This window comes from Anabas testudineus, chromosome 1 (assembly GCF_900324465.2).
Source record: "Anabas testudineus chromosome 1, fAnaTes1.2, whole genome shotgun sequence".
Taxonomy (NCBI): domain Eukaryota; kingdom Metazoa; phylum Chordata; class Actinopteri; order Anabantiformes; family Anabantidae; genus Anabas; species Anabas testudineus.
This window is the reverse complement of record NC_046610.1, coordinates 5302713-5325235: the sequence shown is the minus strand read 5'-3', so window position 1 is coordinate 5325235 and position 22523 is coordinate 5302713. Positions and strand designations below refer to the sequence as shown.

At 39.6% G+C, this 22523-nt stretch overlaps 1 protein-coding gene across 1 annotated transcript; it reads left to right on the top strand.

Moving 5' to 3' along the window:
* The first annotated feature begins 972 nt into the window (after nt 1-972).
* On the top strand, nt 973-14201 carry micall2b (mical-like 2b). Its single transcript, XM_026360060.1, has 16 exons — nt 973-1382; nt 2839-2887; nt 5235-5376; nt 5456-5640; nt 5926-6053; nt 6279-7007; nt 7117-7325; nt 8517-8580; nt 9059-9192; nt 9344-9402; nt 9569-9692; nt 9803-9905; nt 10565-10638; nt 10745-10859; nt 11425-11471; nt 12812-14201. The coding sequence occupies exons 1-16, from the start codon at nt 1240-1242 to the stop codon at nt 12886-12888; spliced, it is 2382 nt and encodes a 793-aa protein (XP_026215845.1). The 5' UTR covers nt 973-1239; the 3' UTR covers nt 12889-14201.
* The last annotated feature ends 8322 nt before the right edge of the window (nt 14202-22523 follow it).

The window sequence follows — 22523 nt, the reverse complement described above, 5'->3', positions numbered from 1 at the left end:
ACCACACTGTGGCACCATTAACTGCAGCTTTTAACCTTAATGTAGTGAAATCTGTGGATTATTCTGCCAACAAAGAGACGGGACCTAAAACCAACATTACAATGCTGCAAAGAGCGTGAAACTACCAGGTATCAACAGGTTTGAATGGTTAAAACAATGACTCTCTCCTCTTTGTTGTCAGCCTGCTGCATGTTGGCAGGTGACAGGTACGTCAGCGAGCTGACACCACCCATCTCCTCCAACACGCCCTGCAGACAAGCCACGACAGGCTCATTTTACACAACCACACCTGGTTAACTGGTTGAACAGTTTATCCTCTAGTTACTAAAATAGCAACACACAACCCGTAAATAAATATGATGCTTTCCTGTTGTAATGCAGCAAATTGAACAGCTCTATATATCTGATCCCACCTCTTTATGATCAGGTGATTTCTGGTCAGGTGTGGTTAAGACACTAAAGACATCGGCCTGTTGTCTTTCTTTTTACTTTACTTTTACTTTTACTTTTTGTAAAAGTAAAAGTAAATCTTTAAATCTTTAAGGTTAAACAAATAAATTAATAGTATTTCAAATTATATTTCATTTATTATATTGTTATTTTTACTATTGTTTTATTGGCTGATTGATTTTGTAGCCATGTTTTTCTTGTAAAAGACGTTTCCAACCTGATGAAGCTGAAAATAAATGAAAACATAGTGTTTCCTGTGAATCAGCACCTGACTTCTACTACTGGTGTCATAAAACGTCATATTCTGTTTCTGGTAGGTGAAACTTTCCAAAGGTGTGGAGGTGGGGGGACTAGGAGTCCTCATAGCTCGTATTTCATATGTTGTCTGCAGCCATGTGAATTAGTCTGCATATGTGGGCCAGTGTGACGTAGCCCACACACACACACACACACACACACACACACACACACACACACACACACACACACACACACACACACACAGAAAGAGTTAAAAGAAAGAGAAAGGCAGTCTTAACTCCACCCATTCTGTGGAAATCGACCTTTCACAGGTGATAGGTCCAATCTCTCTCCTCTCTGTCACGCAGTAGAAGGTGATTCCCACAATTTATGCTCTTTCCCGGATCCACTGGGTCCAAGCCTCTCTGGAAAGTTTCTGAAGTTTGTCGCTGGTGGGAGGGAGGTGGAGAAGCTCGGTGAGTCCACAGCGGCGCTGCTGCGCTCTCACTCGGCTCCAGCGGTGGTTTGCGTGCGGCTGTGCGCTCCGGGATGGCGGCCATCAAGGCTCTGCAGCAGTGGTGCCGGGTCCAGTGTGAAGGATACCGGGATGTGTCCATCACCAACATGACCACCTCCTTCAGGGATGGCCTGGCTTTCTGCGCCCTCATTCACAAACACAGACCCGATCTCATGTAAGTAGCTGAAACCAAAGCAAAGCTGACAGCAAGCAGGAACCGTGGGAAGTTTTCTAACACTCACTTTATCAGGTGAAACAAAGCTGATGAGGCGAGAAGGAAGGAAGGAAGGTGTTGTTTCTACTTCTGAGCTTCATGACAGGTTTTAGCTGCTCTTTGATGGTAGGGAACAGACTTCAGATCCATGGATCCAAAGTAAAAGCAGGAACAAGACAGGAGGAGAGAGTTCAACTGGACTCAAGTGAGGCCAATGTGAAACTTCACTGGTCACATGGAGGTCTGCAGAGACATCCAGGTTTTTTTTTTTTTTACATGTAAAGTCCTGGCACATTACTGGGAGAAGCTTCCTCTGTGACTCCTGATGTAATGTGCAGAGGTGTGAAGTAAGACTTGACACTAGGACACAGAAAGTAGGAATGTTTGAAAGTAAGGACTTGATATTTTTCTTTCTGAAGCACTTTTTTTTAACAAAGTTACCGTGTGCTTTGGAGAAAACAACCAACAAATACAAACACAGGGGCCATAAATCAGAAGAGTGGCATGATAAAACCCTGCAGCATGTGAAATATTTACGCTTTCTGTTCTGAGACTCACTTGACTTGTTAGATAAATAAGTGGAATAGGACAGTCATGTATTGTCTCTTACCTGTCACATTTACCTGCCTTCTGAATGCATGTTGATTTATAATTTAAGTCATCAAGTCAATATTAAACAGCACGTCATCACATCCAAGAAGCTTAAACTTGACACCGTCCTTCCTTCTTTATCTATAAACAGAATCAAAAAATAGAAATGTGTTGCCTCCTCCTTATCTTTACAAAGATTACCTCATTTATTCTTTCTCTGTACTTTTCTCAAGAACTACCCAGGAATTTCCACAAGGGAATAACCATGTGTTTTTGTGCTCGACAGCTGTAAACTATTTTGTCACTTTCTGAAGGAGATTAATTCAGGTTAGATATTTCAACTCCTCCACTCACTGTTTCTACTCTGACATGAACCAGTTTCACACGGAGACGTCTGGTTTTGTTCACGAGAGGTCATCATGACAGACAGTGGTTATACTTTAACTTCAAGAGGAGACACAGCTGCTCCAGTCGTTTCCATTCCAGTTTTTACCCGCACCCAAACCAACGTGGAGGCACGTTTCATGTTTACATGGGCCGAAGCGCTGAACACAAAGGCTCGGCTCCAGTTTGCTTAATATAGACAAATACATGCCTCAATGCAGGCTGAGCCCTGTGTTAGTTTCACTTTTGGAGCACGGGATCAGTGATACAGCGGTCATGTAACTGATTAGTCACACTGTCGCTGTTGTGATATATGTGTAAAGAGGCTGTGGATGATTAAAAAAAACACATGCCTTGGCCTATATTGATTACAAACCCCTAAATAAGGAAGGGAAGTCAGATCATATGTTTTGTTAATCATGTTATTTCTCCTCTATTGCAGCAATTTTGATTCACTGAAGAAGGAAGATGTGTATGAGAACAATAACCTGGTAAGATTTGTTGACATTCTTCATTTTGACCTCTGACTGGAACAAGCAGCTTTGTTTTTCACGCAGTGATTCTTGCTTCATAAGTGCATAGTTTAGTGAAGTAGCTCTCTTAAACACGAAAATCCACTTAACAAAGATACTTTTTGTCATGATAGCAGCGTTGCTCCATGAGTGGTAAAGTTGTCCTAAGTGGATGAACTCCACTTACTTACAATCCCAGGTGTTGGTTTTCCTCAGGACTAATATCATATAACTAATGAATATTGAAGCTAAAGATTCAACAAAACTTTGTTTCTTGTAAACAAGAAAAAAAACTAAAGGTCTAAATCTAAAGATGAAAAGAGGACATACAACAGTCCTGCAATCAGTCGCGTGTTCACAATGGTGATATTGTTTTTAAACAGTTTTAGAGAAGTTAACTTAATTGTGTGATCATCGTGGAAGAAGTACTTTGTGGTGTGGTGGAACTGTTGAGATGCTGAGATTCACTGCCCGTCCAAAAGAAAGTCACACACTCTAATATTTTGTCGGCCACCTTCAGGTTTGATTACAGCTCACGTTCACTGTGGCATCGTTTCAATAAGCTTCTGCGGTGTCACAACATTTATTCTCGTCCAGAGTTGCATTAATTTTTCACCATGATCTTGTATTGATGATGGGAGAGTCAGACTGCTGCACAAAGTCTTCTCCAGCACATCCCAAAGATTCTCAATGGGGCTAAGGTCTGGACTCTGTGGTGACCAGGGTAAACATGGACTCAGACCACATGACCTTCTTCCATTGAACAGTTCTTAACCCAGTTTTAGTAGTTTCATCAATCTCTGCAGATGTTTTCTTTGCTTCATTCATGCCAATAATTTGAAACAGATTAACATCTTTTCCACGACCACAGGATGTGTCCTCAGACTTTGTTGTTTGAGAAATTAGAAGCTACTCACTGCATCATTTAGGGTAAATAACATATTTCCCACTGAAAAATAACCATCCATGCAGTAATTATCCAGTGGGAGGCTCTTACCTATTTGCTTAGTTAAATCCAGGTGGAGACCTTTTTTTTGGACGGACAGTGTAATTCTGCTAATCGTTGTCCCCATGTGCATCAGTGAGGCTAATAACACACATGGCTTACTGTGGTGAATTAAATGTTATGTACTGTTCTTGAATTTGGATGCAGTATTTTGATAAAATAACACCAGTGAGTGCACCTTGAGTTAAGTTTATCTTATATCAAATTTGGTTTTCAGCTGTAGATCAGACAAACCCTTTTTTTAAGATATGACTAGTGGCTGTTTTCTGATATTTTAAGTATCGGTATAAAATAAAAATAAAAGGGTCAATTCCAGCTCTTGATATTGCATCAGCACCCACTGATGTTGGGTAACAGGGACTTAGCATAATTGAAAATTGTTCACACGCTGTAGAGAAGACAAGTCACTGCCAAACTCTGAACATTTCATTATGGGCACTTTGATTCTGGCTTCTCTGTTGCATTCTTTAATTTTTTTCCCTGGAGCTAAATTACTGCACTCAGAACTCTGTGACTGACGATAGCCCAACATCAGAAATGTTTGCTTTGTGAGAAATGGTTTCGGTTTTGTGAATTGTAACCGAAACAAAGGGTTGGTTATTTAAAGTGATATATAAGCGATTACAGTGCCATAGGGCACAGAAAAGTAAACAATGCCTTTATCACACTCTCAACCATCTGATTACTCATTATGCATCTGGTGCACATTGGCCCGTCTTGCTTTGTTTTTTTTCGGCTTCCATGGAAATTCCTGACGCACTTACTAGTTTCTTAACACATGAGGCATACATTAAATGTGTGGTGTGAATTTGGGCTTTTTTTTTTTTTTTTTTTTGCTGCAGCAAAGCTGACACCAAGTTGTATTTTGAGAAGTCAACATCCAAACAGTTGTATAATGCACACCTGGTAGACAGATGTTTAGGAAAATTAAATAACACAAAAGAAGGTGTTTAATTCCTGAACACTGTCAGCATAAGGGTTTATAGGAAACATGTTTTGGTCACAGACTTGACTGGACTTGTGCTGACAGTGTGTGTAAGTTCAACACTCTCTAGTAGAGCACAGCCAGACTCTCAATGAACATTTTTTTGTATGATTTAGCATAAACCTTTGTCACAACCTAATACATGCATTTGAATATTAATAAAAGAAGGCAAATGTCTCATTTGGATTGTGTAATGATGCAGAACTGAGGTCTGGCTGAGTCAGGCTGTCTGCTTTTATTAAATTCATTGGTGCGTTTCCATTTTAAAGTAGCTGAAATTCTAAAATTCCTCCATGAGCTTCTGTTTTGTTGGATAAAGTCAATGTTATTTGCAGGCGTTCAGGGTTGCGGAGGGGGAGTTGGGAATTCCAGCGCTGTTGGATGCAGAAGATATGGTGGCGCTTAAGGTCCCTGATCGCCTCAGTATCTTGACGTATGTCTCACAGTACTACAACTACTTCCATGGACGCTCCCCGAGTGAGTATCCACTGAGTGTCTCGCAATGTCCGACTCTGCCTCCGTTCTGCCATCTCTGATTTAATCTGTCTGCACGCAGTCGGGGGTATGGGAGGTATAAAGCGTCCAGCTGATGCCCCCACAGATGAACCTTCTGGGAAGAAGAACCAGCCGGTGGTGTCTAAGGTGTTGCCCTCATCTAAGCCTGCCAGAGAGAACAGCCCTCCACCCTCGTCCAACATCAGGCCCTCACCTACACCTAGACAAACTAAAAATGCCACACAGGTAAACTTCATAGGAGCAGTAATTTCCTTAATAAATGAATTATGTGTCAGCTTTCAATAAGAGAAGTTTTCATTTTAAAGAATCACTTTGCTGAAAAGGTAGTATTTCATCAGGTCAAACATGTCAGACATGACCTTAATACCTACAATGATCTCTTGTTTGTACCAAACTGCTATTACAAAACAGAAAAACCCACATTGCCTCCGATCAGTTACAGCATGTGCGGTTGTAAATGCTTGTTTCCACTTGATGAAACCTTCCTCACCCTTTCTTCTTCTTTTCTAGCATGTAGCGGTTGAGAAACCTCATCCGTCAGGAACTCTGAGTAACAAATGTGTTGCCTGCAACATGCACGTTCATTTGGTGCAGCGACACCTAGTGGACGGGAAACTGTATCACAGGAACTGTGCAAAGTAAGGACCAGCCGAATGTGAACGTGTGAATGTGGTGTTTCTTGTGTCATAATTACAAATACATCTAAAACATTTGCCAAATATAAGTAATTATTTCTCAGTTTATCAAACAATGACTTAATGATTTCGTATTTAAATTTAAATTAAAGCTTTTCCTACATTTCATTAATCCAAATTGACTGATCAACTCTGTATTTATGTGTTTTGGTGCGTTCTGTCTTTCAGGTTACAGTCTCCTACAAACACAGCTACACCTCTCAGACCTTTACTTACAAACACTCCTGTTTCCAAGTTCACACCTCCACCAGACTCTGCTAAAACCAACACAACTACACCAACCCAGGCACCCTCCAGACTGGGTCCCACATCGCTGACAGAGAAACCCAACCCCCCTTCGAGCTTCTCCAGCACTTTTTCTACTACATCTCCTTCCCGGGCTACTACAGGTTTCTCTTTACCTGCTGGACAAAGTCAGACAGCTTTTGTCTCCAAACCTACGGCTTCACAGACCACTTGCGTAACTACATTTACTACAACGACCCCTATCACCACGAGGCCCATCGCTGCTCCTCGTACCTCAACAACAGCAGAGAAGACGCAGCAGGCCAAGCTCAAGTTCCTCCAGTCTGATAACACTACTAACAATGAAGAGAAAAAGACTTCAACCATCAACGTGGTGATAAATAAAGAGCCAAAGGCAGCTAGTAAGGCACATGATGTCAAGGCTCAGACTGTGGTTGTAAATATTGGTGGTGCTGGCAAAAAAGAAACAAACACGAGTGGTGGGGAGAAAACTAAGACGGCTGGTGTGGGTGGAAAGGTGAGTTCAAAACAGGAGGACAATGACAGTAATAAGGCAAAAGCATCAGCAGCAGCTTTTATCTCCAAGAAACTTTTCGAGGAGAACAACAATAAGCCATCGTGGATGAACCTAGGCCTGAAGAAAAATGACCAGTAAGTAATGCAGCCCCACTCACAATTATACTTCATTCTAATTGATGCTTTGGACTGACCTCTACTGGGGAGTAATAATATCTTATAATACTTTATCACTTTTAATCAGACCTCAGTCTCAAGTCGAGACTCCTAAAAGAGAGACCGGGGGTGTCAAGGGGAGAGTTAAGCTGAAAGCCGACCAATCTATCCTCACTGACCTGCAGTCTCTCGACACCCCGAACTCTGCTCCGGGCCCGGCCAGCAAGACCGGACTCGGAGCCAAAACTCCAGACGGAGGAGGCTTAAAACCGGCCAGTGTATCACCCAACAATTCAGGTTAGGCTCAAAACACTTTCATAACTGTACATACAGTGGGTTCTCTTGGCATTTCCCTAGGAACTTGTTTAACTAAGGTGATAAACCTTCTGCGACCTCACATCTTGTAGCTAGTAGATGATTGACTACTTAAACAGACATCAAACACATTCACACAGTGAAACTGTTTGTCTACTGATAGTTAAACGTTTTAATATCCTAGTAGTTTGTTTTCAGATGAAGAGTCAGTGTGTGAAAATCTGGTTTGTGACTGAACTGTACAACATGAATAAGTGGATGATTGTTTAAATCATTATCTAAATATGAACTTGTATTTAATATTATTCTTTAGATTACCGGGAGTCGTTAATTTGGACTCCATTTCATAATTGGGTTAAAATCCCAGCTGTGGCCTAGCTCCAGTAGGTATCCTTAGGCAAGACCTCCTTACGCTTACCCTTACACCCTGTGTCTCACTTGTAAGTTGCTTTGCATAAAAGCGTCTACTAAATGATGAAAAGTAAATGTAAAAAATATGATTCAATTCAAATTTGAACTACTACCAGCCTTGTTTTGTTCTATATTTGCTAGTGTCTCAGTGGCCAACTAGAACAATGAAAAACAGAATGAAATCTGTGACTACAGCTTAGTGTTGCAGCTACAAACACTTGGCCAAGTGACAGTACTTTGTTTGTGCATTATTTTCTGTGGCTTATTTATTGAGAGCATAAATATCTTGTAGTCATTCTGAATATTGTACATTAAGTTTGTCTTTTAAGAGAAACTGAATTCTGATGTCATCCTGTGAACAGTTTTAAATGTGTGTAGAACAAAGTAATGTGAGCTTCTTTTTTAGTGGCTGTCTTTGGGGAAATATAAATTATCCAGTGGTATTTATGTCTCTTAATACTTACATAATTCAGATACTCTGTTGATCCTTCATTTGATGCCTCTTTGCCAATATATAATCACTCTATTACTTCACCTGGATATATTTGGTGATCATTTTCATGGTGCACCCTAAGAGTTAGAATCATGTAATCAAAACACACAGCAGGTTGCAGTTAATGCAGAGCTTTAATATTGTTCTCCCCTGGTTGTGCGACCTTACTGTTGTTGGCAAATGTCATCTCTTCATACTACAAGTAGGATTTGACATTTGATAGCTGGTGGTTCACTCATAACTTTCAATGATTTCTTTATCCTCAACAGCATCAGAAAACAAGACACCTGCAGACTGGAGGTCCAAGCTCAAACCTGTCACCAAAGAAACTAAGTAAGTCTTGTTTGTTGTTTCTGGGTTCTTTATATTCTCTGTTAATTCCTAATTGCATTTTAGAACAACAGGTAGTAGCTGATTGTGTGTACAGCACATCACAGTCATTCTGACTTTCTCCTGACGTCCTGTCCATCCTTCCATCCGTCCTCTCATCCAGTCTTTCATCCATCTCTCCACCCATTCCTCCCACAGGACGCCTGTACCTGCTGCTCTTCCAAATGGCTCAGCCATCACTTGTAGTGAGAGCTTTCAGTCTCTCCTCTTCCGCCACATGCATGTGAGCCCCAAATGGTGTCAAGATTGAGTAGAGTCCTCTGTGGTGCAACATATGCTCAGTGCTCAGAGTTCCTTTCCCCAGATGACCTTTTCCTTTCGCTCCCATGAATCAAAACCAAGGGCTGTAGTGAGACAGGACAGAGAGGCAGATAAATTGCCATTGAAGACATTAAACTGTGACTCTTTTTTTCTTTCTTAGTCCTTCACAGTCCCCTAAACCATGGGCTAATGGAGCTGGAAAGCCACAGACAACAGAGCTTTCTGTGGGACCTTCCACACTCTCCCCTGTTGCTCCCAGTCCGGTTATTTCTGTCACACCACCTGTGTCAAAGGGTAAGAAAAAGGTTTTGTAATTACGTTTAAGAATAAATTGAACCAAGACACACAAATACTCAAACTCCTACCTCATTCATTATATTAATTTATTGTTTTCTCTTTGTTTCGAACCTTATTTTCTGCAATTTAATTTTTAATTCCTTTTCAGGATTTCAGAATGGTCAGAAGGACAAAACTACCAATGGCACCAACTCGAATGTTTCTAAGGTACTGAACCTCGGATGGAAAATAGATTTTTTTTCTCATGTAATTTTAAACTAAAACCTTTTGATATTTAAATAAAACTCAGTCAAAATAAGTATTTAGATGATGGCACCATGAGCCGTTGTATGTTAATAATGTCATGTTGCGTAAACCTGTGTTACGTCTGTAGACAAAGCCAGACTACATCCCTAAAGAGGACATCAAAAAGGAGCTTCAGGAGATTGAGGATAATTTAAATGAGTTGGAGAAGAGAGGAGTCGAGCTGGAGGTGAAGCTCCGCAAGAGCGAGGAAGGTGAGAAAAACAGACACTTGCCTTTTTGGTCGGGGCAGAATGTGGAAAAACGCCGACCTGGAGGAAGGATCGTATCTGGGATTAACTGTGTGTGTCTGTTTGTGTGTCAGAGGGTGAAGATGACTCTCTCATGGATGAGCTCATGGTTGAGTGGTTCAACTTGATCAGGAACAAGCAGGTGGCCATGCGCCGGGAGTCTGAACTGGTCTACATGTGAGTCCGCACACATACACATGAACACACACTCAGGAAAAAGGCCATGCCACTATTTAGCGATTAGTGAGACAGACTTGCGGCCAGAAGGTTGACAGTTTGAATTCCCAGTGTCCTCCCTCCTCCGTCCCCCAGCAAGACGTCCTGGAACAGGACAGCTCACCCCCCAATGGTTGAAGTGGACAGAGAAGTGAGAAGCACGATGCTTCTTAAAGCACACTTACAGTCCAGTTATTCAATATTCCTTTGATAAATATGTATTAAAAAGAAGAAACTCAAAGAGTAAATCCTGTACATTTGTGGATGTAATGATGTCACAATGTCAAATACGTTTATTTACAGTAAATGCTCCACAGCCATAGCTGGCACAAAGGCCAATGAACTGTTTTGAGGCTGTCATCCTAATACATTGTGCATCGAATATGATGAATTTCTGGTGAAATAAGGTTGACTCAATGTCATCCATGTACTTTTTACAACTATTGCCAAAGCTTTCAACTGCAACCTGATGAAAATTACACAGTGTAATAGGTCTGTTTGAATAGATCCAGTGTGTTAGACTAAGGAACTGTGTTGTGCAATTCTAGGTGATGGTGACAAAATAAATAATTTGAATTTTTATTTGTGTGCCGTGTTTTTTTTTTTTTTTTTTTGTACAGAGGAAAAACCCAGGACCTGGAGGAAGAACAGCCCAGTGTTGAGCAGGAACTCAGGAGACTGATGGAAAAACCAGGTGAGAACCTAAGGGGAACACACTTGACACAATCAACACAACAGAAACAGAACATAGATGTCAGATTAAAATGTGTGTGTGTGTGTGTGTGTGTGTGTGTGTGTAGATCGTCTTAAAACTGCCTGGGACCGGAAGAGAGAAGAGCAGCTGTTGGAGAAACTGATGGAGATCGTCAATGACAGGAATGCAATCATAGAGGGTCTGGATGAGGACAGGCTCAGGTGTGTTTTTAGTGAAGCTGAGATATAATCTTAATGTTATATTTGTTTCCAGTTCACTTTCTGCTGTTGTTAAAACAACATTTTTCTATTCATGCTTCTGACAATATCACTTCTAATTAACAGCTCTACCTATTTAACACGAACACGCTCACAGCCAGAGAGTTAACACAACTAATTCACAGCTAGACTAATAATCCACAATGGTAAATGAACATCCACAGGAAAAACATCACCTGTCTTCTTATGGATATAAAGACTTCAACCTCATACTGTAGTGCAGTAATACTGAAATTATTATTTGAATAATCATTTTAAAGCTGCAGTGTGTAAGTTTTAGAATAATGGAATATAGTTTGCATAAATATGTTGTTGATTAGTGTTTAATAACTAAGTCCTATGGATTCTGGATTATTGGTCGGAGAAAACAAACAACTTCATGAGGTCACTTCAGACTCTGGAAAGAGCACGACGTTCTAGACGATACAGTGACGTGTGTCACTTGTTTAGATCGGAGCTGCTGTTTTTCTGTGTTGACTTATTGTCTCTTCTCTGTTCATTTTCTCAGGGAGGAAGAGGAGGACGAAGAGCTAAACAAGATGATGATGAATTTCAGTGAGTGTCTCCACCACCTCCACAGGCCGCCTGACCCCCCTCCGCTCTGTTCATTAGTTTTCACAACCTTGGTGTCACTGCAACTTGGTGGGCTTATAAATTATCCAATTGAGGATTTTCATCATGGATGCCTCTAATTGAAGTAGATAGAATTCTCGTTGTGATTTATGGAAGTGTGCGAATGTGCTGCATTTTTAAGGGTGCCACTGGGCGATGTTTTCATCTCATTTGATCTAATGACTGCTAATGGAAAAAGCATCAAACAAAATGCTCCCCCTCTTTTTGTCAGTGGCGCTCCTATTAAACAAATGGATAATGCAACCGGTTAATTTGACCCTCTGATAGAATAGCGTTAAAACCAGCTTCATTTGCAATTCATGACAGAGAAAGCAGGGCTGAAATTGAGGAGATTTATTGAACTTCAGTGAAAGGTCGTTATGTTCCAGCGAGTGAATGCCGACCGTGGGCTAGAGACCAGCCATTTTAGTTTAATGTATTCATAAAGTTAATGCCAAAGTTTCACAGTTCAGTCCCACTCAGTCATTTCATAGTTTACACACACAGTTCACACTGAACATAGCATATAACTTCTTTAAAGACGTGGCCACAGAAAATACTGATTTGTGATCTTACCCAGCTCCAGTTTGATGTTAAATCAGTGCAACAAGTACTTTAATCTGCAGTTAATTCTGCTTTAAACCATGAGTTTAAAGCAAAACAATTAGTCAATTAATCAATTTTATCAGTCAACACAAATTTCATACCAACAACGCTGTGAGCGGATAAACAGTTGGAGTCGTTTGTGAAGCTAAAGCACCTCAAATGCACCAGATCTCACTCCTGCAGTGTAAGACTTTTCTTTTTTTAAGTCTTATTTTGGCCGATGTAAGTGCAACAGGAAACAGATGGAGACATGCAACAAAGACCTAAGGTGGATTCAGAACAGGGATGTTGCTGATGGAGCACTGATATATGGATCTTCTGATTTGATCTGTGCTTTTGATAATAGCAAATTGATAATTTAGTGGTCTGGAATTGTTGATTGCGGACACTGAGTAGGTTTACTGAATAGGCAGTAGTACATTGCAGTTTGGGAAACTAATAAAAGTACTGTATTGTGCAGCCCCTGTTCAACCTGTGGCTGAAAGTCATATGTAAATGAGTGTCTACTATTATTTCTACTGTAATACAGCTTCCAGACTGAAATTGATTGTTTCTCGCTGTTTTTTGGCTTAATTTATGTGGAAAACAGGGTTTTAAAAATTGGATTACTGTTTTTAAGCTCACTTTTTCCTCTGTGATCATTCTTTACCCAACTCTACCCTCTCTCTCTCTCTCAGATGTAAAGAAAGACAAACCCAAGAAAAAGTCTCCAATGGCCAAACTGTTCGGCTGGGGAAACAAGAAGGAGGGATGATGCTCCACGTAACACAGCGCTGATCCTTGCTTTGATGTTTTTGCTGCTCTTGTTATAGACTTAATGTCGGCGTAGTCAGTCAGTGATTCATGGGATGCAGTGGATGAGTGTGTGTGTGTGTGTGTGTGTGTGTGTGAGAGGGATCTGTCATATTGAGCACTTTCTAGTAAAATGCTCTTCCCTCTGTCGACGGCATTACTCCTGGTCTGATATTACCACACACACACACACACACAGATGATGTTGAGGGGTTAATGACTCACCAGCCGTGATGTGATTGGGTTCAGTGCTCCAGTTGTTAGTTTTAATCCTCTTCTAGTCCTAATCTGTTGACTTAATGTCCACACACACACACACACACACACACACACACACACACACACACATGCTCCTTATATCTTCTTACTTGTACAACATATTGAAGCGTTGTAACGCTGATGCTAATTGGAGTTAGTTGGGAACGAGACCCATCACAGAGGTGAGACAGCTGTTTCTTGCTCTCTGGTCCTGTTTTTGTTCACATTGCATGTCACTGGTGACTCTGTGACTCTTCCTGACCCTGGTGTTGTTGGATTGTGTTTCTCTTTTAACCACACATGTTGTTTTCTGTGTACCTTTTTGTCCTGGGCAATTCGCCGCAAGTTTGTTCAGAGCATGGCCCCAGAGCACTAAACTGAATTTAGCTGTTATATTTAATGGCATTTTTTCACACTAGTGGCAACAAATCTCTGCTACACTTTATGGAGTCATCATAATCATGCTTTGATTACCTGTAAATGTAGATTTAGTTGTCAGTGTATTAACACTAAGCTTAAACTAATGCAGTGTCATACAACAGTTCTTTACTTTCCTGGCTGATAATGTTGTACTTGAATGTGCAGGAAGGTAATAATTGTGGTTGGTGAAATGTGACTCACAGGCTTAAGTATTTAAACTGAAATCAAACTGGGCATTTGTGAGTCTTGGAAAAGCAAGAACTGGTCCATATTGGATCTGGATGTGTACATGTTTTTAGTCCTTCTTAGCTTGTGTAACAGTGTTATAAAAATGTAATAATAGCTGTTTGCAGGAGCACTCAAGCTTTTTTTTTTTTTTGTGTTGCGGCCAAACGGATCAATTTCAGCGGTAATAGTAATAGTTGTAATATCAAACACCTGACATTGTATATATGTTAATGTTTCTGTCCCCTTTATTTTTCACTTAATTAGCTCTGTATATTGTGTAGTAAGTGTGTAACAGTCTTATCATTAAATACAGCTGCTCTGGATTTTAAATTGATTACTGTAATAAATGCACTCTGATATTACTAAGGACTTTACTCTACTCTACTTTATTAATGGATCATGGTGCACGATCTCAACTCACATGACTTAAAGTCTGTAAATAATTGTGTTTTACCCATATGTATTCACATTTAAAACAGTTCCAGTGAAGATATCTTTGTCTGTATAACCACTAGGAGGCAGCATGAGTCTTTCCATGTCACTGGAGCTTTCATCTTTGCACCTTAACAATTAACAATAGATGCACTGTTCGGGTTTCATTGGAAAAGGAAAAGCAAAGTTCTCAGCTCGTGGTTTTTCTCTTTTTCTCACCATAGCATAAATAAACTCACATCGAACATAGTCTGTCCTCACTTCTTTGTCATTTAAATTATTGCATAACTCACTTATTGGCTTTGACTGACATTTCACAGAGTTGACATTAATTCCAGTAACAAACTGGGAGTCTTATTTACAAAAGGTTTCACTGCTTCCTAGTTTCTAAAATAAATAGGCTTCACTAAACTCTTCACCGCAAATTAGAGGAAGGAGGCATCTATTGTGTGACTTCAATTCAAGCAAGCATTCATTTGCAGGTCAGGAAAACTGGAATGTCTGCACAAGAGATAAAACTAAGATGTTAACAGAATTTAAAGTTATAATTCACAAGTGGGAGAATGTGTGGTTATTTTTCTCATCTAGTAGTATTGTCAGGAGGTGTAGCCAGGAATTCTGTTTATTCTGTTTTTAAATAGAATAGTTACTATGGTTAATTACAGCTGAGTCATTTTAAGAAGTCTACATTAAGATTTTTAACCAAACCTGAGGCTTACTTTGCATCATCATACCTTTAAAAATGCAGGTGAGTGGTGAGTATTACAAGCAAGTGCTGCAGAGCTGTCATTGGAAAAACAGCAGCAACAAAACCATAAAAAAATGTGACAAGGTCAAATGCACACATGCTCAACACTACACAGTTTCTCTCTGCCACAGTTAAAATATCCATTTACAGAGGCAAAGAGGAAAGGACAGAAATTATACAACAAAGGAAGAAAAGAGCAGGAAAATTGACTTTTAGCTTCTGGTTGTTGGTTTTATGTGTCTTAGTGTGAAAATACAAAACTGTGTAATCTTCTCCTCTCTGAAGGCAACATCTGTTCCTGTTGTTATGTGTGGAAGCGTTTGTTGATTCCTTCCTCAGACCATGATAAAATGTTCCTTCCCTGCACCGCCGTTTGTCTGAATCAGTCATGTCTCCACTTAACTTCAGAACATTTTTATCTTTGGGGTGAAAATGTTCCTTTAAGTCGACTCAATAAGGTACATTTAAGAAGCGGGACACTGGGGGTTTCAGTGCTGCCTGTATATATATATATATATATATTTGCATAACACAGCGGGACCTCACGTATTATTCACACAGACTTTTAGTGAGTTTCGGTGAAGCTCAAATCTGTTTCCGCTTAATTTGATTCAACCATTCATGATGTGATGCACATAAAAAAGTAGTAACAATAACAAAAACCTGTTGGTATTGTTGTTTCACATGCTTTTCTGTTTTTCTTTTTATCCTTAAAAGATTAAAAGAGAAGCTGTGTTCATAATTTGACATGCTGAATACATATTTACTTATCCTTTTATAACTTTTTCCTGACAAACACCACAGATTTTATGAACAGTTGTGTGCTGTAACATGGGACTGTGTTTAGCATGTCCATTTGAAACTGGAATGGACATAGAAGTCTATGAGATACTGATCAGCCTAAAGGGGTTTACTTATAGTAAACCAGGAATGTATATATATATATATATATTTTGGCTGCACAAAAAGCTGTAAAGACAACATTAATATGCAATATAATCATCAACTTTTTAGCAAACAGATGCATTTTTACTCATCCAGCAACAGTTTAATCATTTATTAGGATTCATTTTTATGTTCAGTAATATTAACTCTCTTTTCTTTCTCTGTTTCTAGTTTCTACTAATTCCCAAAGAACATTTTTACATCTGCAGCCGCTAAATGCTTCTTTATCTTCATCAGCTTGTTGCTAACTGCAGCTTTTACATCATATTTGTTTTACCCGCAGCAGCATTAAACTAAATATTTTTCCACTTGATTCTTGCCTCTGAGGCGCTAACAGGAGCATTTTGAGCATTGAAAGCTAATAAGACCAATAGTGTGTTGAGGAGAGACACCTGTCCAAGTTAAACCTCGGTATCAACAGTTAAATATTTCAACATGACAACGTGAGCTCCATAAAGAAACTGTTTTCCCAGTTTGCTGGGGTAGAACTTGACTTGCCCCGACCCACATGCCCATACAACACTTTTGAGGATGAAGTGCAACAGCAGCTGTGAGCCAGGTGTTAACGCTCAAAATCTGCTGCTAAAAGGTTGGTGTCCATCAGGTGTTCCCATACTTTTAGCCATAAAAACTTCCATTTGTATTTAATCTATTTTTTTAAACTAATAAAATATAAAAATCGATATAAAGTACAATTAAACTTTTTTAAACCCAGTTTATAGCATGTTGTAATATTATTTAATATTTAATAAATGGTGCTACAATCTCTGAATTGTTTTTAAAAAGAAACATTCAATGTAATAAATACAATAATAGACAATAATGACTGTTAACATGGCGTTTATTGAGAGTTATCCCTATAAAGGGTTTTTTGTGTGATTATGAGGGAGTTTGTCTTCCTCTCCCTTAGTGTGTTTTTGATGGATTTCACGAGGTTATTATAAACCAGCAAGAGGTCATAAAACGGACCACATGAGGAAGTTTAAAGTGCTGTAATCTTGTTTTGTTCAGCAAACTGCTTTATTGAAAAAAATCCATCTGCAGATGTTTAGTCTGTGGTTGGGTAAAATTCTTTGTATTCACACACAGCAGCACAATATGTTCTGCTTTGGCAAAACAGTGAGAATAATGTGTAAACGTGATGACAGATTTAAGAGTGAAGACAGATTTTGAAGGAGAAGGAGGGGAGGAGGGTGGGATGCGTGTGGAATCCATAGCAAAGTGATTTTTGGTGTTGGTATGATGCATCGCTGCGTGCATGCAAACACACAGTGGAACAAAATGGTTGGGACTGAACTGCTGCGTTCTGATTTGTTTTTGTTATTTTATGTGTCTGTGCCTCCATCACTATGTTTTGACACTGAGCGGTGTTTGAGTACAAGTGTGTCTTTGTGACAACGGCACTGGAAAAGCGATCACAGCCCGGGGACCTCCTCAAGAACCTCTGGATGTCGCCCGTGGAAAACCTTTGCATGTGGTCTCTGCACATGTACACACACACACACACACACACACACACAGTAGAGCGAACACACACCTTAGTGATGGTGACAGACGGGAAAATCATTTCAGGATTTTAGTTGAGGTCTCCCTCTTTGTGTTTCTCTAAGTGTCTGTGACAAGGCAGGGGGGCAATGATCAGTGTATGTGTGTGTGTGTGTGTGTGTGTGTGTGTGTGTGTGTGCGCAGACAGATTAAGCTCCTCTATGCTTTTGCGAATGAGTAATGTGAAAGACAGAAAGGAGATGTGCGCAATGAATCACAAACACCATCTATCAGGGTAAATATTTCCACTCCCATTTTCTAGCCAAGACTTTTTAAAAGACAAAAAAATACTTCTATTTATTTAGTTTAAAATGTAAAAAGCCCTGATTTTTCACTTGTAATTTAAAGTCAGAACTGTACTAGGCCTAGAGATTGTCAAGTAGAGCCATGTTATTTATATATTAAAACAGATTAAACAAATGCTACAAAAGAGCACTAATTAAATTAAAAGTGCAAAAACATATATCATGTGAAAAACTGTGCTTCATATGTATTACTATGTTTCTAGTTACTTTGTTCTATATATCACTGTTTAATACTGCATTTTTACAGTTAACAGTTAACGACTGTAGCTACATTAAAGTTTAAGATATCATGTGTAAAACATATGATGCCAGTTCATAGAATATTTATTGTTTAAGATTAAATTGCCCTGCAGCATATAAAACTGTAATGGCAGAACTTGCCTGAAAATTATTGCATTTCTAAGTTTTCTTCTATATCAAAGTAACTCAGTGACAGTTGTCAGTACATCCTATGGTGCAGAGCAAACATAAACTACTAATAGAGAATTCAGCTTAATTGATTTTCAAAAATGTGAACTAATAAAGGCTTAAATCCAACATTACTCACTGAATCCACTGCAATGTTATATTATCTGTTGTTCTAAATGCTTACATCTGTTTACAGACGTAGATATTCATTCTTTAATGAAACGTTTACATGACAGAGTTTGTGGAAGTTAACAGAGCTAACGAGAGTCCACTTAGTTCTTCATTAGAAACAGCTGATGTCCTTTAAACCTCCACTCTACTGCTCCAAGCTGGCAACACTGACCACAGCTTGTTCTCCATAGTATGGAAAGAAAGCTGATTTCAAACTCCATGATACTCTGGTAAGACAGAATGAACCTTCACTGAATAACGTTTGGCAAAGAAACCAGCTTTAAACACAGTGACACCTTATCAAATTTAAATTGAATTAAAAACGAATGCCCCCTTTTTTTACACACCAACCAGCTGCAGAGCAACATTATCATCCCTCTGAGTTGTGTTTCTGCCTCCTGATGAATGTAAGTCGCACATTTATTCTCCTTTTGGATGTTTTTGAATGTTGTTATATTCAGCTGAGGACTGCTGTGCTACTACAGGTTACATTGTGCAATGATATTCAGTATTTGTGTTTTCAAAACAACAGAACTCAGATGAATGAACATTGTGGAAGATTTGAAATGAAGATTTAATGATGATCACACATGATTATTTTAGTTCATGGGTGTTACTGTATGTATGTTTCTTTCTGTGTTTTCTGTTCTTTAACTTTGTTAAAATGAGGGAGGTTCTAGTTTCTTATAGCGTCTGCTGTATTGGAGTGGAAAGTAAACAGATTAAAGAAATGCTGAATGAGAGGTTGGACTGAGTTATAAAAGTGGCACAGGCATTACCATGGATTTAATGAGTGAACCAAAACAGTAAAGCTGCAAACTAATAATTATTGTAACATAGTTGATTACAGGTAAATGACGCCGATTATTTACATTTAGTCATTTGACAGACGCTTTAATTCAAAGGAGCTTACAAGTTAGGTAAAGCATAAGGGGGTCTTGTCTAAGGACCCCAACTGGAGGTAGGCCACAGCGGGCGGCGATCTTGCCACTACACTGTCCAGCTGCAAATTATCTTGTCACAGTGGCACCCATCAAGGTACAGGATATATTAGAAGGCAAGCGAACAGTCTGTTCTTGTCATTGATGTGTTACAATCTGAGCGACTTTGACATGAGCTGAATCGTGACGGCTTCATGACTGAGTCAGAGCATTTTCAAAACAGCAGCTCCTCAGGTGTATTCCTCTGTATGGTCCCTGAACGCCTCCACACCACTCGCTGACTCGCACACTGAGGAACCTCCATGGTAATTCGGTCTAAAATAGTCCAGCTACTAATGATGTAAGTTAGACTTCTGTATAAAAATAAAATGTGTTTGTCCTCTTTTGGCATCTTAATATGATCTGTACTGTATAGGTCAGGTGACACTGTGTGCACGTGTGTGTGTGTGTGCACTGTGTTTATTGTGCATCAGCAGCAGAACCACCACCACCAAAAGCTTAAAGAAGAAAATGAGAGAAGCACTCAAGTGGCTATCAGTATCGTAAAGGAGCAAAAGTGAACGAGGGCAGGGAGGGAGGAGGGATGAAAGGAGATGATTTGCAGCATTAATCCAAATTGAATTACGCTGATAACATCTCTCTTTCTGCCTTTACTTTATTTATTCTTCTCATTTCATTTCGCACATCCACTGTACGTGTTGTTGCTACTTGCGCTCGTGACGATATGAGACACAGTTTGTCTTTGGTTGGAGAGGTAGCAGCTGGCTGCCTGACGATATTTCTTTAAAAACACAAAGCCACTAATGAACAAACAGCAATCAGTAGGTATTTATTAGACGCTCTTCCCTCTCCTTCTCTAGTTCCTTCTCTCTGCTAATAGTGTAAATTAGCATATAAATGAGAGATGGCATGTGATAGAATCCACTCTGTTTCAATCTGTCCATTGGGACCTATGATTATCTCTTTCTTCTCCTTTTTTTCTGCACTGCTTATTACTCTTTTCTTCCTTTCTTTCACCCTCTCTTCACAGATAATTATTCCTTTCTTACGCTTCTTTTTGAGGACTCTTTTTTTTTTTTTTTTTTTTGCTTTTATTAAATGATACAGTTAAAGCGAGTTATTTGCTCTGTTTGTGATTATTTGTTTACCTGCCTGTGTGTTTGGGCTGCCTCTGCGTGCGGTTAGTTTAAGCGTACTTAATTGCTCCTGACTAATTAGCAGATGAGTCGAGGCATTTGGGAGATGGAGAGCACACACACACACACACACACACACACACACACACACACACAGATGTGAAGGCACATACACCGAGGCATTAACACACACATTTATAGCACCTTTTCGTCTGTGTTCTAAGTGTTCGTCTCTTGTTCCTTCCCTCTCTTGGCTTTGTGTCCCCGGACAGTTGAAGCACAGCGGTACGCAGCAGGAGGTGTTAATGATGCGAGGGCTCTGTGGTCTCTGCTGGGAGCGATGTGTTGTGTGTTAGCTGCTGTCTGTCACCATACGAATAGAAAAACATCTTCACAGTTGTGTGCGTCTTCATTTGTGTGTGTGTGTGTGTGTGTGTGAGTGTGTGAATGTGAGTGTGGAGCTCTGAAACTGATGTCTGAGTGTAGGGGTGTCTGGTTTTCCACTTTTCAGTTGCTCTGCATATTAAAACTCATGAATCTTCCTCCCGCCCTCCCTGCCAAACAACACTTTATTGGGGTGTGTGTATGTATGTGTGTGTGTGTGTGTGTGTGTGTGTGTATGTGTGTGTTCATCCATTTTTGGTTATGATGCCTTTGCTTCGCGTCGCTGTTCCCTTTTTATAATTCAGATTTGTTGGTTGTGCAGATGCTGGATGTGCTCATGTTGTGTTTGTGTTGTGTTGTGTTGTGTGTGTGTGTGTGGCCATGAGGTCATGTTGTTAGTAAGAAACAGAACTGAGCTTCAGGTACTGGTACATGAACAATCTTTTTATTTTGAGAGACTGTCTTCTTCTACTGCACAGTCCATTTCAGCTCAACTATATTTACCTAATGGCTGCAGTCATTGATGTTTGCACATTAAGCCATTAACCTTGAGCTATTGGTTTAAGGATACTGGTCTGCACAGGGCAGCTATTCAGAGGAATCGTTTCCCATCATTTATTAGAGAGATTGCTTTTTTAAACAGAAGTTCTGAATGAGTGACAAATGGGTTATAATGGGAAGTGCATTGTTTTCAAAGACTGGATAGTTAAGAACACTCATTGCAGTGTATGCTGTTTTATTTCATTACCTGTTTCATATCACCAATAATACACCTCGTAACAATTTAAATATTAAATTTAGGGGGCAGCTGTGGCTCATTGACTGATCACAGGGTTGGTGGTTTGGCCCTTGTCCTATATTCCAGTGTCCTTAAGCAAGAGACCGAACCCCAAGTTGCTCTTTTTGGGTCAGGCCACCCCCTTGAATAGCAGCTCCACTATCAATGTGTGTGTTTGTGTGTGTGTGTGTAAATGGGCGAATGAGAAGCAGTGTAAACCTCTTTCGTAACCAACAGGGTAGAAGAGCGTTTTATACTGTATGTGCAGTGCATTTACCAAATATAAGATCATAATACAGTAAGAACAACATTTGGGTTACCTCGTTGTGACTTATTGAAGCAAATGACTGATGCAGCGAGTCTGCACCATCTGGAATCCATTTATTAACCATGTATGAACATTTATTTAATGGATTTAATGGAACATGTCTCTTTTTAAGGTCACGTTATGGGCATTTTAGCCTTTATCTGATCATTTTTGAAAGTAAGGATACAGGCAGGAAGTATAGAAAGAGAGAGTGAGGGTGTGACATGCAGTAAAGGTCCCCAGCTGGACTCGGACATTGTGGTTACGTGCAGATGAACCATTAGGCTCCCTGATTTCATTTCAACATTTCTAACTGCACTGATTACAAATCAAAGGAGAAACACATCCAGAGATTATTAAGCCACAATTTATAAAATATTTAATAAGGACTGGATTTTTTACAACTTATCTCAGCAGGTAAAACAGGAACTACTAAATGTAAAAGACAAGCGTAGTGAGAATGCATATTTTTTTGTGTAATTTGGCATCTTGACCCATTACACCTTAAAACTAGTGAAACGAGCAACACGTTTTTATAACATGTATGCTTACTCCTTACTTTATGTGTGAGGGAGTATATGTGTAGCTGTA

What these genes read in the sequence shown, in the direction of transcription:
- micall2b (XM_026360060.1), top strand. Translation starts at nt 1,240, where the DNA reads ATGGCGGCCATCAAGGCTCTGCAGCAGTGGTGCCGGGTCCAGTGTGAA. An exon ending in CTTCCATGGACGCTCCCCGA is followed by an intron (nt 5,377 to 5,455) that starts GTGAGTATCCAC and finishes GTCTGCACGCAG; the next exon opens with TCGGGGGTATGGGAGGTATA. An exon ending in GGCCTGAAGAAAAATGACCA is followed by an intron (nt 7,008 to 7,116) that starts GTAAGTAATGCA and finishes ACTTTTAATCAG; the next exon opens with ACCTCAGTCTCAAGTCGAGA.